Source organism: Poecilia latipinna, unplaced genomic scaffold, assembly GCF_001443285.1.
Source record: "Poecilia latipinna isolate Pla-1442-1.1 unplaced genomic scaffold, P_latipinna-1.0 Scaffold43, whole genome shotgun sequence".
Taxonomy (NCBI): domain Eukaryota; kingdom Metazoa; phylum Chordata; class Actinopteri; order Cyprinodontiformes; family Poeciliidae; genus Poecilia; species Poecilia latipinna.
This window is the reverse complement of record NW_015112659.1, coordinates 50,057-61,665: the sequence shown is the minus strand read 5'-3', so window position 1 is coordinate 61,665 and position 11,609 is coordinate 50,057. Positions and strand designations below refer to the sequence as shown.

At 38.4% G+C, this 11,609-nt stretch overlaps 1 protein-coding gene and 1 long non-coding RNA gene across 10 annotated transcripts in view; one reads left to right on the top strand and one right to left on the bottom strand.

The window, feature by feature from the left end:
* Positions 1-226: 226 nt before the first annotated feature.
* LOC106957483 (uncharacterized) lies at positions 227-733 on the top strand. The gene is made up of 2 exons (XR_001426956.1): positions 227-362; positions 442-733. It is a non-coding gene; the product is annotated as an uncharacterized LOC106957483 (long non-coding RNA).
* Positions 734-2,403: 1,670 nt separating this feature from the next.
* Positions 2,404-11,609, bottom strand: part of LOC106957419 (regulator of G-protein signaling 6-like) — a 43,438-nt gene continuing 34,232 nt past the window's right edge. For 2 of the 9 annotated variants that reach the window (XM_015048755.1, XM_015048766.1), the window contains exons 10-16: positions 11,523-11,597; positions 10,817-10,918; positions 10,513-10,685; positions 10,198-10,323; positions 9,917-10,103; positions 8,968-9,057; positions 6,738-7,126 (exon numbers count right to left, since the gene is read on the bottom strand). In XM_015048755.1, coding sequence (XP_014904241.1) covers positions 7,007-7,126; positions 8,968-9,057; positions 9,917-10,103; positions 10,198-10,323; positions 10,513-10,685; positions 10,817-10,918; positions 11,523-11,597 — 873 coding nt within the window. In that variant the 3' untranslated portion in view covers positions 6,738-7,006. Of the gene's footprint in view, positions 5,937-6,737; positions 7,127-8,967; positions 9,058-9,916; positions 10,104-10,197; positions 10,324-10,512; positions 10,686-10,816; positions 10,919-11,522; positions 11,598-11,609 lie in introns of those variants that run through there. The other 7 variants (XM_015048808.1, XM_015048799.1, XM_015048815.1 and 4 more) reach the window with 7 other exon arrangements.

The following is an 11,609-nucleotide window of genomic DNA, read 5'->3' as shown; positions in this document are numbered from 1 at the left end:
TATCATGAAGCTGTTAGGTCCAAAGGTTGCACATACTGTTGTAGAGGTGTGTGTGATAATTCAGCATTGCTGCTCCATTATTCCTGTACGTCTGTTAGGACTTGTTTGTGCATTCAAATCATCTCTCCTCGCTTCCCTCAGGGACCCCCCTTTCTTCACCCAACTTTTTTTTTTTTTTTTACCTTTTAATCTCTGCTGGACAAAAACATGCTTCTGAAACGTGTCTGTTATCTTGTCTTCCCGTATAACAGTTATGTAACGTTTCCGTTTGAACATGGGGTCAGTGTGTCTTATCTTCCAAAGTCACGCCACTAAGTGAAAGACGTGTGTCCTAACCTGCTAAATGTTGCAAATACTAACAGGTAAAGTGCTCGCATCTCTAAACAAGTAGCTAAAAATATAAATAAATGCTTAAAATAAAGCTTCACCTTTTTCTTAAAGAGCCGGTATACCTCGTCACAGACACAGCAATAGGCCCTGGAGCTCCTTGAGAAGCCTGCCGAGGGAGAGAGGCTGAGAGGAGGAGGATCTGGGTGCAAACGGAGCCATGAAGAGATGAAATGGACACGACCGGGCGTTGCTTTTGTTCCCCTTGTTTTGTTTTGTTTTTTTTTGTTTGGTTTTTTTCTGCTGTAAATAGAAGTCAAAAAGGAGAGAATGAAGAAGTGTTTGTTTGGTAAACTATTTTTATTGTTCTGAAAAAATAAATACAAAATAAGGAACAAGTGCAAGCGAGTGTTTTTTTTTTTGTTTGTTTGTTGTTGTTTTTTCTGCTTGAGCAGGATGACGAGTCATTTTGAGCTGATCAGGAGAAAAGATCCAGACTGGATCAATACGTTTCAGCGACCTACAGGAAAAACTGATGTTTGGGTTTGCTACACTGCAGTATGAACTCTAAAATGATACGATATGATTCTAGAGCAGGTTGGTGTTGCTTCACAAACATGTATTTGTAGGAATCGTATAATCAGCAAAGTATTTATTTTTATCCTGGCTTTAAATTATATCAAAATGGATAAGCCAACACAAATTAGTGCATCTTTTTGAGATGAAAAGAAAATGGTGGTTTTATAGCAGCTGAGTGATGTGTATTCACTCCCTTTACTAAATACAACCAAAAGGCAGCTGTGACCTAATAAATTCCTATGGGAAATAAACTGAGTGTATCACGAAGCCACGTATTTAAAGTCAAAACAAATGTCCTAGTTTAGGATTAAACAAATTATACAAAATTAGATGTTTTATCAATTGTGCACACGGCATCAAAACTCAGTAAAATGTTTTACAACTTGAATATCGGCTTTAAGAAATTAATCAGAAAGGCGCATTGCATGGTTATGAGGATGGTTCTTTTTAATTTTGGAATTTAATTTTTTTTAAGGATACATTACCTTCATTGGCAAAAAGTGTTACATTGAAATAGATCAATCTTTTATTGCACTAGTATATTTAAAATGATAAAATAATACAACCTTAATTTGAGTTAGTTTATTCATGGCAAGAAAGAAAATCCCATAGCAAGTAATTGTTTTTAATAAATCCATCAAGGCCACCCTTAATGACAACCCTTACAGTTCTTATAAAACATAAATATGTAAATGAAGCATTTTTTTTCCCTGTATAGTTGTTACTTTTTCAACTTTTACTTATAATCCATGTCTTCCTGTTTCCCCGTGGTGTAAATATTACATCACACAGAGATATTTATTTCTCTTGGCAACTCAAGAACGTACATTCAAGTTAATGTATGTTGTGTGGTGTGTTGATTTCTATAAATTAGAAAATGGCTGCAAGAAAAAGGCTAATTAGCTGACCCCTCGAACATCTGAGCAAAATAAAATAAAACAATTGATGTAATGATGGTTCATTATATAAATCATGTCTCACCATTTGCAGACTTTGGCAGAACAAATCACTGGAATCAGCCAAGGGTAGTTTATGTAGAAGCAGCGACTCTTGTCTTCTTGTCTTCAAAAGGATATTTGAACCAAAGACTTCATGGTATTATAAGCCCTAATACCAGGATATTTTGAATAGAAATAAAATTATATATATATATATATATATATATATATATATATATATATATATATTTTTTTTTTCTTTTTTCACTGTTGAGGATAATCAAAAACACAGTAAATATGTAAAAGAAATGTAAAAATTAAAAAAATGAGTTCGCATAAGTTACTGCAAAAGAGGAATCTTGCTACGCATTTGCAGGGTTGCTACGACCAGCAGAACAAACACTGTAAAACTGAAACAGGAGATTCAAACACACTACAGAAATATTGATTTTTGTTCTCGTGTTGTTTGATGTATATTTTTTGCTTTTTGTGTAAATGCGAGACTCTTCCAGCTTATTTTTCTTCCATGAGTCAGAACAGCAAACAGCAGCAGAGAGCAGACAGGTCCAGAGATTTTTATTATTTGGTACCCGTGAACAGATAACAAGTGCTTTGAGTGTTTTAGAGTGCCAGTAGTTATCTTGCTGATCGAGAAACTAAAAGCACAAAATGCCCTGAATATGTAACATGCATAGTAATGTGCTCGCATCATACTAAAGTGTGCTTTCGGATAATGAAATGTAACCAGTTTTTTTTTTTTTTTTTTTAAATTTACAACGCACTTGGCACGCAGTGTCACCATGTTTGTGCTGAGGATAACATTTGGTACATAGACTCGACTTAAGCATCTCTCTACCTTACATTTAGGAGGTTACTGGGTTAGGTTAATAAGAATAATTAGCGTCATGACATGTACAGTGCATTGCAATGACTACTAAAAAATAACCGATGAGACTTAGTCAACGGCGCGTTCTAATTTTTCACTGTTGCAGTCAGTGGCCTCCGGGGGGAGATGTGTCCCAGCACTTCTTGTGTGTAGAAGAAGGCAGCAGCCACAATGGAGCAAAGGGACCTCATTGCTTCCTCTTCAATCCATTTCAGATGTCAGATGTCCATTCATTAGTGAGTCCTGCTCCAGCTCTGTCCCCTGCACCTCGTCGTGCTCTAACATGCACCATTTTCCACATGACAAACACTCGACAGTTATCAGACAGAGAGAAATAAAAATGGGTAATTGTTTCAGAGAATGACACTTGAGATATCCGTGCAACAAAGCAGAAGATGTCCTTCACAGGGCAGCAAGTCATCAAAGAATATAATTAGAATATAACCAGAATAGATTCATTACACACAGATCTTTGCTTCTGTTAAGATTACGAGTTAGCATAAAACCAAGTTCAAAAGAGAATAATACAAAACAAACAAAAAAAAAAACCCTGAAATGTTATTTTATTGCCCACTCAGCCATAGAGAAGAGTGCTGACATGATTATTGTCCATTCGACAGTTATTGGTAGCTTGCAAAATGAGGAAAGTTTGGTGTTAAAGAACATTGATAGAAAGTTGAGTGGAAGGAAAATCTTTGATTGACAACAGTGATAACCAAAACAATGAAGCAATGCAGATTCAAGGATTTGGAGAAGATTCTCAAGACATGGACAACAGCTGAAATTTGTACTTTGAGAGCCATCACACACAGATGAACCCAGGACATAATCTGAAACTTTCAAGCTAGTCCTCAACCACAGACAATTTCAGAAATGTCTTATCTGGGCTCAGGACAAAACTCTGGGCTCAGGAAGCCAAAGTCCTCCTTCAAGGTTAAAGTAAATTTAGAGTGAAGCCACACAATCCAAGGTACGAAGTTCACAATAGTGAAGTTTCCACAGAGTGAGAACTTGGGGAGTCATTTCATATCCTGGTGTCAATTAGTGAATGTATCCGCGAGGAGATTTTTAATGCTTCCATTTTCTGACTAGTTTTCAGGAGATGATGTTTTATGTCCCAGTGAATAGGACTATCTTAAATTTAATACAGAATAATCTTCCTCATTTATCAATATGAAGAGGAGAGACACTAAAGCCAACAATACAGACAAGCTAAAGGCTGCTATCAAAGCAACCTGGGCTACCTGACTCCGGCGGCTGATTATCTCCATGCCATCCTTCATTGACGCAGTAATTTATGCTAAAATACCCCAGACTAAATACTGTAAGCACATACTATGTTATAAGTCCATTTTGAAAAATTTGTTCTAAACATACTGTTCAAATATTTAATTTGAGAGAAAATGAAATTTGGGAGTTCACTGGCAATCCACAATAATTCATCAAATTAACGGAAATAAATACTTAAAATGTATACCTCTGTGTGTAATGAATCTACAAACAAGTTTCCAGTCAGTCTGTCACTCGGTACCACACATGTAATATGAGATATCACACCCTTGGCTGACTTTTGCTGTGAGTGCTTTAGCTTGATGCTAATTCCTGAAACAGGAAGCTCCAAAGAGCACAGGACAGTCACCGCTCTATGGGAAGATTTGCCATTCAGACAGCCTTGACTAACACCGATGAGACAAACAGGCTTACAAAGAGCACTGGCTGCAGTTAGCCTGTTTCAGACGTACCAGAGAATCACTGTGACAATGGCAGCATTATGGTTCTTTGGTCACATGTTATTTGCCTAAAAGCATAATTAGGACATGCAAGGGCGTGACGTCCCATGCTTCATGTGTTCTGCCTCATTCCCCTCCTCCAGGTCACTGTAGTTAGGTTGGACTGAATTACTTGAATACATTTACTTTTTCATTATGTTCAAACTTATTTAAATGCACCTGTATCATCTTTTAACATGATGTATTCACAGCACAGTGGAGTCCTGGAACACTGTTGACGGTCCTGTGGTTTATTATGCACCACTAGATGGAAGCTCCCATGGCACTGAAGACTTTCAGCAATGCTCTAAAACACTGACCCCGGCAGCAGACGGATCTTATTTTCTAATTATTTTTGCGACGGCACACAGACCATGTCAACACTAAAAGCTCAAATCACAATGTTTCACTTAACCGTACTAGTGAGTCACGCTTTTAGGCCTCTAAGGTATTCGCACAGACTTTTGGAGTTGGTTAAGTGTACGAGCAGTCAGCCAAACCCACCTTCTAGGCACAGGTCTCATTACAAAGCAGCGCTGCTAAAATGTGACTCTCAACAAGGACATCAGGATTAAACATGCATCAGTGCCGTATGGTTGCTACATTAAGCCCTTATCTCAGATTTTGGAATGTAATGAAGATTGAAGAATCTGCTTTTTATATGAATTGGGGGTCTGAACTTTTACTAATCACCAGACTTTTCTTACTTACTTCAATAAAGACATTATGATGGATGATTTACAGATATCAAAAGAAGCTGGGTGGACTTTTCTTCATTGTTTCAGATTTGTTTGTTTTTATTGCTGACTGCCTTGTGAGAACAGATGCACACCTCCTTTTAACATTTATGGCCCCAAAGTATTGTGGAAAACAAAAATGAAAGAATATGAAAACAATAAAATGAATAAGCCAAGTCAAGCCGGACAACCGTTTGCCGTTCTGGATGACAAAGACAGGGCAGTATTAGTTTGAATGTGCTTATTCTTTTACACCGCATGCCGTGTGATTCGTTAGCTGAGGATCGTCTTGTAGGCATCGTCTCTTCCGCAGTGGTTCTGTTTGGGTGGTTCGGCCCAGTAGACCCAGCACTGCAGCAGCAGAACAGCAGCAGACCTCGAAGCAGTGTCCGAGAGCCTCCGCAGCAGCCCTGTGCACCCCGGCTCCGCTGTCTGCGCCCCTGCCCCGGCCCCTGTGTGACTGTCAGCCCATCTGCAGGGTCTGGTCGTGGCTCTCCAGGACAGGCTGTGTCAGGATGACTGCATAAGGCCTGTCAGACGCTTTCCCGTCAAAGACTTCCCCTGGAAAGTTAAATAAAACAGTAATAATAACAAAGACATCATTAGGAGTCTGATATGCTGATGGGAGAAGTAATCTACAAACTACAAAGCCTCTAATCTCTTAAAACATTTCCCACCTCAAATTTTCTATTGTGTTCTTCTGTTTCCAGATGTTCATCAAGGATAAAAATGTATTATATATTAAGTTGCAGTCACCTATCAGATAGAGGCCAGGATGATATAACTTGAATGTGAATCAGTACACAGATTAAGGTGCTTAAAAGGTACTTTTGAGGTATATTTTAAATTGAATGAGTGGGTATCAATGTTTGAAGTTAAATACTTGCTGCTAGTTACAAATGGGATGGGTATTACAGCATCTGTCAGGTTTTGTGTTTGGAACAAAAAAGGTTTATCTTATTTATCAATGTCACATACAAATGTCCACCACTATATATATATATATATATATATATATATATATATATATATATATATATATATATATATATATATATATATATATATATATATATATATACACAATAATGTTTTGCTCACAATATTTCTATATGTTTCAGTGTTTTTAAAATGGAGTTGAGGCAAAGTTCAAGCACAAAACAGTTCAAAAAATAGTAAAAAAAAAAAAAGAATCTATTTCTAGTATGGCTAATTTAATTGTAAAGCAGAATAAAATGTTTAAAATTAATTGAATGCTTGTTACATCATGCTTAATGTATATAGGTTAAATATAAAAAATAAATAATGAATTAGCAAATTAATTTCCTTTAAAATATATACACATCTTATGTTCTGTGTGTAGTTTAGTTGACTGTGACCTTATTTTTCTAAAAATGTAATTCATTTTACAACCACAGTTTTTCTTAAATAAAAAAATAAAACTGCTTCATTATCAACACTTATTTTAAATGACAGAAAATGAATTATATTTGTTAACATAAGTAAAAAAAAATACCTTGACTTAATCATTGTTTAAAGTCTCTTAAAATATATCAAAACTCATGAAATCACGTTTACCAAAAGAAATGCATACAATCAAAAATTTATGGAGGAAACTTCTGATTGATCTAATATGGGAGGACCCAGAGATTTACTTTGGTGCAATCACTCACGTCACTGTAATAATCTCTCGTTCACACAAACACATGCTTACACACGTTTAGAAAGCCACAACAGAGTGTAATATGGTTGTAATTGCAAAAGCCACTGCTAGTGAGCCAGCCAGTGTGGTTTCTGTGATATGAACAGCCGCAGCTCCAAATGACTTACCACGCTGCGGGTGAACTTCTCCAAGGAGGTGCGACGACCTTGTTCAGTGTCTGCTGGCTGCTGTTTTGGGAGGGGGGGAAGCAGGGTGAGTGTTTGGGTCAGGAATGGGTGTTGACGGGAGGAGGGTTGGCAGTGGTGTCAATAGCGCAGGGAATAAAATAAAAAAAAAAGAGGAGGCCAGGCATTGCAGAAAGCGAGGGCCCAGTGCAGGCAGAGCGAGATGGGGTTACATTTGGGGAAAAGGGTGTAGGATCAGTGAAAGGCCAGCAGAGGGAGCAGTGTCCAAATGAGAGAGGGCAGAAAGGCTAGCATGAACAGAGGAAGCTGTGATCTGATGAAAAGCTCCATATTACACAATTAAACAGCTAAGAAGGTTTTCTTTTGAGAGCCTAAGCTCTACAGGCAGCACAGATTACAGCAATAGACAAATCAAAACAGGTTGTTTTTGACATCAATCAATACATCGCTCTATAAAAGATGTCTTGTTTGAGTTTGTTTCTTCCGTTGGTTCTTAGAATGCTTGAGCAGATTCTCTGCTCTTACATTTTAATCACACTCCAGTCTCACCGATGTAAAAGCTGAATTAATGTTCTGGTAAAGCATCACTGCCCTAATAAATAGGCAGAAAGAGGCTCATAAGCACGGCTTTATTTACAACATTTGCAACTATTAACATGGTTTACCTTTATTCCTGAAAGAAAGGATGTTTATGTGCATGTTTATATGGGGTGTTTATAGCCAAAACCAAATCAAAACGTCTTCGTAGTAAGGGGATTTTTTTTTCCTTTATGGTGCCAAAAACCTAAAAACAGTTTAGGTCACACAAATAAAACATCACAAATGAAACATCACGGGGTTTTTTGCTGTTTATCAAGTTGATAAGTCATTGTTAAATACACTTTTCTGACATGACGGGTCTTCATGAGACAGCAACCTGGATTACCATATAAGGAATGACGGCAAGTCGTGTTATGATGATGAAACCAAACTGATTTAAAGGGCTGATTTATTACTTTCTTCTTGGGTTGACGATGATTTGTTATGCCTTGATGTTTGAATTAGTTTTTTCATGTTTCTTCACTTTGGTCCTGGAAATATACATCTATTTTTGATGTACACTGCTGAGAATGTTACGGAGTGAAAATAATGAAACAGAAGATTTGTTTTTTGAAGAAAAAAGACTGAACCTCCTACATAAAAACCTGACGGTCTGTGAAATAGCTTATAATATGGCAACAAGCTGTTTTGATCTGATTTGCACCTCTGGTTTCTAAAAGGAAATATTAAAATATCATTCAATGAACTGCGTCATAAAGAGGAAAAAGTTTCTTACTACAATTAATACAAATCTTGTTCTTGCATGTGTGTAAGAACCAGGTTTTGCATGTGAAACCATCAATATCCCACAAAATGTAACTCTTCCTTTGCAGAAAGGGGGAGGTACATTTACCTATGCCAGTATTAAAAGTGCAGATACTACAAGTATTTTTTCTATTTGTCACTGGATTGTTCTCCTTTACTAATTAAAATACATATTTTTTGCATTCTTGACTCTTTTTTCTTTCTTTTAAAATCATGTGAAACATGTTATATTTATCTTAGACTAACACAAGTCAAATTTGTAATTTGAACTTGGACTAATTCCAGGATTTTAGCACATAAGTATGAATTTGAACAAATACTAAGCAGCTTGATAACATTTTTTGCCACCAAAATATTTCAGAATTCTCATAAGACATAAAATCCTTTAGGCTCAAAGCAGAACTTTAAGGATAAAACCCAACACTCTCTTTTTCAAGCCTAGCGTTATTATTAAATTATAAACAAATAATCAAACTAGTTTGAGAAATGCAGGCAAAATGTGGAGCAGAGGCCAGAATCAGGGCTACAGAAGAACTCACCTTTTTTCTGGCTGACAGGAGGTCTTGGTAGATGTTGGATCGCAAAAAGCGTGCATAGCTGTCACTTTTCATGAGCTTGAATATGTGCTCCTGCAGCAGGAAAAGAAAAAAAAAAAAAAGATGAATTTGTGTAGCATGAAACCAGCAAGAAAAATACTGATGTATAATTAGGGAGACGTTGATGCAGACACCCTGAGTCAATGTTTCTGCTTTGACTAGATAAAAAGTGTTCATCACTTTTTAAGTTTTGCCACAAATTATTTTAAGTTAGATTTAAGTCTGAACTTACCAACTTGTTTGGATGTATAGGGACGGTGTGTTGAGGCAGAATAAGATGCGCTAGATTTTATTAAGGATTAAGTAAAGTGTGCTGCATACAAATTCATCCCATCTCACTTCACAGTTATTTCCTGCTTTCTGTTGATACACTACATAAAATCCCAACAAGATACAATGCAGTCTCAGATTGTAACGTGAGAAACGGGAAAGCACTTTTGCGAGGTTTTGTTTATTGATCCAGTCCATGTGTGTGTGTGTGTGTGTGTGTGTGTGTGTGTGTGTGTGTGTGTGTGTGTGTATGAATGAGAGCTGTTGCTGCCAACAGCAGAGCAGAACTGAGTGATGTGCTGCCAGTCAGAGACACTGCGCATGACACATCACCAGTGCATTTTAAGACCAATGTAATCCACTGTGAGCTGAGTGAAGGACCTATTCATGGTATTACTCGCCTCATTAGGCCCTGCCACAAACACACTCCGTCATTTTTTTTTTCTCTTTCCATTTACCCAGCATTTCCCCTCCCCTCTTAGTCACTTCTACAGTGAAAGGCTTTTTCCTTTGAGTAGATATTTCTCTGGTGTTTGTTTTTTTTTTTGTGTGTGTGTGTGTGTGTGTACATTCATGAAAACATGAAGTCACATGCAGCCGTGAAGAGAGCCACACAGTCAACCTGAGCGTCTTCATAGCTGTATCGCCCGGGGTCTTTGAGGTTCTGGCTGGTCCGCTCGTAGCTGTGAGAGTCCAGGTTGATGGAGCTCGGCGCTCCCTCGGCCAGAAACTCCTGCCAGATCTCCTGGGCCCTGGTGGAAACCTCCTGGAGTGGCCGTCGCTTCAGATCCTGCACCGCCATCCAGAACCTACCACAGCGCGTTTCACAAGATTTTAATGTGAATCGAATATTTTTAAAGCTTTTCTGGAAAATCTTCGTGAAGCGCCGAGGAGAAGTCTCACCGCAGGTTCTCTGAGCTGAACTCTGACTCCAGGAACTTCAGGAACTGGTCCCGTCCCGCCGGGTCCTTCAGCGCCTCCTCCAGGGAGAAGCCCCACTTCTTCACCCGCTGCTGACTGGGATCACGGCTGCTCAATGGGAAACAAATTAGAGGAGGAGATAGTTAAAATAAAAAATCTGAGACTGGGATGTCGGTACACATTCGGAAATGCTGGAATTAACACGTAGCAGCAGTTCCCTCACTTCAAATAACCCCAGTTATTCTGGACTAATGGCCAAAATCCACCAATCCCCTGGTTCTCAGCAGCAAGCCTCACCTTGCCTCCATGTCCCAGAAGGTGGCGTCGTCACTAATCCATGGGTTTGAGGGCTCCACGCCCGAAACAAAGGGGTCATATTCCATGAACTGCTCTGTGTAGGTCATCAGGCTGTCGGCCACTTTGGAAACCTTCATACAGTGTCTGTCAAGCTGGATGTTCAAAAAGGTTATCTGAGGGCGGACGAAGAGAGAGAAAAAAGGGGCTTAATAAGGGAGCGTCTCATCAGTCTCTGATTGACTTTATGGTGGATGAGGAAGGCAGATTGGTGGTAATGAAGTGTTGAGCATAATGTCACACTTACCTCCTTCTGAACATCCTCTTTGGTGGGCTTCCTGCTCGGCTGGGAACTGATGTGGATTGGACTTGGTTGGCTCTGGCCGTCGTCTGGCACTCCGTAGACCGACTGGAAAAAGTGAGAGAAAATGATAGACTGATATGGTGTTGTATTAATACCACTGGTAGTGTCAACTTTATATTTTGTTTTTTTTGCTTCCCCCCCTTTCTATGTTTCTGAACCAAATATCTTCTTGATTTCAAAGTATAATTTTTTTCTAACTGTTTGATATTGAATCAGAATCTCTGTAGTCCCGTTGTCTGAAGTTATACGTGCAGAACTGGCCTCTTCCTCACTGCGTGGCCTTTCAGTCCATGTTGATCCAGGATTTATTTCACCGTAGATAAAGACAGTCTTTTACCATCTTCACTGGCTTTTTCTCAAGGAAGGAATGTTTGAGAATTTGCATTAAAATACTTCCACATCTGTGTTTCAACATCACCTAACAAAGACAGGGTATCATCATTCATACTTTCCCAAGAAAGTGTAAAAACAAAGTTACAAAACGTCTCAAATTTAAAGATGTAATTTAGATATGTAAATAATTAAGACATCACTGTATAAACTATACGTGATCTGTTATTTCAGCATTTACTTTAGAGAAAATGATTCTATAATTAAGTCTGGGACAGTAAAGCTGGACGTCCACTCCTATGTTGTCTCAGTCTGTCACCTTTTTCACCCTGTGTGGGTTCTTCTCTCTCCGACACTTGCGGATGTCCATCTCCGTGGTGTTGACGCAGCCTGGCTGTGGGAAACA